At 62.1% G+C, this 3,647-nt stretch overlaps 1 protein-coding gene across 1 annotated transcript in view; it reads right to left on the bottom strand.

Annotated features, from left to right (window-relative positions):
• Nucleotides 1-1,570: 1,570 nt before the first annotated feature.
• Nucleotides 1,571-3,647, bottom strand: part of LOC137310831 (zinc finger protein 850-like) — a 171,620-nt gene continuing 169,543 nt past the window's right edge. Inside the window, exon 8 of the mRNA XM_067978412.1 lies at nt 1,571-2,982. Within this exon, the coding sequence (XP_067834513.1) occupies nt 1,668-2,982 (1,315 nt within the window). The 3' untranslated portion in view covers nt 1,571-1,667. The remainder of the gene's footprint in view (nt 2,983-3,647) is intronic.

The following is a 3,647-nucleotide window of genomic DNA, read 5'->3' as shown; positions in this document are numbered from 1 at the left end:
GGAAGATCGGGGGGAGGAGAGGGGAAGATCGGGGGGGAGGAGAGGGGAAGATCGGGGGGGGAGAGGGGAAGATCGGGGGGGGAGAGGGGAAGATCGGGGGGGAGAGGGGAAGATCGGGGGGGGAGAGGGGAAGATCGGGGGGGGAGAGGGGAAGATCGGGGGGGAGGGGAAGATCGAGGGGGAGAGGGGAAGATCGGGGGGGAGAGGGGAAGATCGGGGGGGAGGAGAGGGGAAGATCGGGGGGGAGGAGAGGGGAAGATCGGGGGGGAGAGGGGAAGATCGGGGGGGAGAGGGGAAGATCGGGGAGGAGAGGGGAAGATCGGGGGGGAGGAGAGGGGAAGATCGGGGGGGGGAGAGGGGAAGATCGGGGGGGGAGAGGGGAAGATCGAGGGGGAGGAGAGGGGAAGATCGAGGGGGAGGAGAGGGGAAGATCGGGGGGGGGAGAGGGGAAGATCGGGGGGGAGAGGGGAAGATCGGGGGGGGAGAGGGGAAGATCGAGGGGGAGGAGAGGGGAAGATCGGGGGGGGGAGAGGGGAAGATCGGGGGGGGAGAGGGGAAGATCGAGGGGGAGGAGAGGGGAAGATCGGGGGGGGGAGAGGGGAAGATCGGGGGGGGAGAGGGGAAGATCGGGGGGGGAGAGGGGAAGATCGGGGGGGGAGAGGGGAAGATCGAGGGGGAGGAGAGGGGAAGATCGGGGGGGGAGAGGGGAAGATCGGGGGGGAGGAGAGGGGAAGATCGGGGGGGAGGAGAGGGGAAGATCGGGGGGGGAGAGGGGAAGATCGAGGGGGAGAGGGGAAGATCGAGGGGGAGAGGGGAAGATCGAGGGGGAGGGGAAGATCGGGGGGGGAGAGGGGAAGATCGAGGGGGAGAGGGGAAGATCGAGGGGGAGGGGAAGATCGGGGGGGAGTGGAAGATCGGGGGGGGGGGAGAGGGGAAGATCGGGAGGGTGAAAAGGTTGACGTCCTGGGGACATTGGGAGGGTGAGATCGCGGTGACATCGGAGCAGGTTTCAAAGGTTCATTTCATGGTTTCACTTCCTTCCATGGTTTTTTAGGTAGTTTATTGAGTTTCTTGTTCCCTGATCCCACCCTTCATTCCCGGTTTCACCAGGCGTGAATCAGGAGGGGTGGGCCAGCCGCCCAGGTGAGTTCGAAATCGTCCTCATCCCTTCACCTGTCCCAGGTAAAGTGCCTTAAATACCTCAATCAGGTACATTTGGCTCTTTTGCTGGCGGGGCGTCTGTTTTGGGGTCGCTCGGGTGGGTCCGCGGGGAACTGGGAAGCCGACGGGTTGGAGCCGGCTTCTGAACCCGAGTGGGATTTCCCCGATCTTTGGAGTCTCTGCTTTTCCCTCTTAAAATCCCCCGCCCTTCTTCATTTGCAGATTTGTGCCGCGAAGGTTCGTTCGGATTAATGTCGGAAGTTAATTCTTCGATTGCTCAGTAACTTCGAAGGAGTCACGACATTTAAGGGGAAAGGTCACATACAGCGGGCTCTTAAAGGGACAGCGTCACCCCCCGACAATGCTCGTCTCATCTTAAAGAGGCACGGACAAGTCGACACACTCGGTCTTCACAATGAAACTGGTTTATTTGACACACACAATTATATAAATACAGAATATTAACCCCGATTCCTGGGGTTAAACAAGGGGTCGAGCCACTGCAGTCAGGTGTGAGCGCACTTGTGTTTGAGCAGATAGGACGAGCAAGTAAATCCTTTCCCGCAGACGGAGCACTTGAATGGCCTCTCACCGGTGTGGACTCGCTGGTGGATGAGGAGGTGGTATGACCGGGTGAAGGCCTTCCCGCAGGCGGAGCAGGTGAAGGGCCTCTCGCCGGTGTGGCAGCGGCGGTGGGTCTCCAGCTGCGAGGGGTAACTGAACTCCTTGCCGCAGGCGGAGCAGGTGAAGGGCCGGCCTGCGCTGTGGGTGCGCCGATGGCTCTCCAGCTTGGACATGTACTTGAAGCCTTTCCCGCACTCGGAGCAGATGAAGGGGCCCCCGCCCGCGTGCACCCGCTGGTGGGTCAGCAGGTTGGAGGAGCAGGCGAAGGCCTTGCCACAGACGTCGCAGGCGAACGGCCTCTCCCCGGTGTGGCAGCGGCGGTGAATCTCGAGGTAGGACGCGCAGTTGAAGCGTTTGCCGCAGACGCCGCAGGCGAACGGCCTCTCCCCGGTGTGGACCCTCTGGTGTTTGAGCAGGTGGGAGGAGCAAACAAAGCCCTTCCCGCAGACGGAGCAGGCGAACGGCCTCTCCCCGGTGTGGCTGCGCTGGTGAATCTTCAGGTGAGACAGGCAGACGAAGGCCTTCCCGCAGACGTCGCAGGCAAACGGCCTCTCCACGCTGTGCCAGCGTCGGTGAGCCTCCAGCTTGGAGGGGCTGTGAAACCCGGTCCCACACTGGGGGCAGGCGAGGGGGCTCCCCCCGGAGTGGACGCCCCGGTGGGTCAGGAGGCTGGACAGCTGGGGGAACTGCTTCCCGCAGACGGAGCAGGTGAACAGCCTCTCCCCGCGGTGCACCCGCTGGTGGGTGAGCAGGTTGGAGGACTGGGTGAAGCCTTTGCCGCACTGGGAGCAGGTGAACGGCCTCTCGCCGGTGTGCGAGCGTCGATGGATCTCGAGGTAGGAGGGGCGAGTGAACCGCTTGCCGCAATCGGTGCAGGCGAACGGTTTCCCAGCGCTGTGCGCGCCTCGGTGGGTCTCCAGCTCGGAGGGATAGTTGAAGCCCTTCCCGCAGTCCCCACACTGAAAGGCTCGGTCCTCGCCCTGACTCCGCCCGTGCCGCTCCGGATCGAAGGGTCGCCTGTACGCGCGGCTGCTCACGGGACAGGTGTACCGCTTCGCCCCGCTGCGATTGGGGCTCCTCCCGTCCGCTGGCGCCGCCCGATGGCCCGCGGGTCCCGGCGAATCGAGGGCCTCCGTCCGGTCGCTACGCGATGCTCGGTCTGAGCTTCCTGTCTGCAAATCCTCCATTTCCAACGGCCTGAAGGGAGTTCACAAAACAGGAGAGAGATTCAGAACAGCTCTCGCCTCTACATTCTACCCTTGTACCCGCTGACCTCCCAATCCCCCCGTCCCACACCCAACCTTCTCCCGGCCGTGTCCAAATCAAGGTCGAATAGCCTCCTCGTTTGTTTTACCTGACGCAGTTCCACGGGGAGCCTCGCTGCCATTGGCTACCTTGGCAAATAGCCATCCGACACGGTTTGAGCCCAACCAGCGAGGATATTCGACCACCTGGGGCATCGCAATTCCAATCCCATGCTTGTCCAATGCCAACCACCCCCATACACTTTCCAGCCGAGGGTGCCGAGTGGCAAATCACGGGCAGGAACCCCGGCTGATTTCCTCCCCCTCCTTCCTCCCCCCGGGCACTGAGGAGATGTTACTGGTCCCAGCCTGAGGTCAAGTAAATCAACACAGATTGAACTCAGGGCCAAGTCAGTTAATCCCCTTCGGTCAGTTAACCCCCATCGGTCAGTTAACCCCCATCGGTCAGTTAATCCCCTTCGGTCAGTTAACCCCCATCGGTCAGTTAATCCCCTTCGGTCAGTTAACCCCCATCGGTCAGTTAATCCCCTTCGGTCAGTTAACCCCCATCGGTCAGTTAATCCCCTTCGGTCAGTTAACCCCCATCGGTCAGTTAAT

Source organism: Heptranchias perlo, unplaced genomic scaffold, assembly GCF_035084215.1.
Source record: "Heptranchias perlo isolate sHepPer1 unplaced genomic scaffold, sHepPer1.hap1 HAP1_SCAFFOLD_277, whole genome shotgun sequence".
Lineage (NCBI taxonomy): Eukaryota > Metazoa > Chordata > Chondrichthyes > Hexanchiformes > Hexanchidae > Heptranchias > Heptranchias perlo.
The sequence above is the reverse complement of the archived record's forward strand: the minus strand, read 5'-3'. Positions and strand labels throughout refer to the sequence as shown.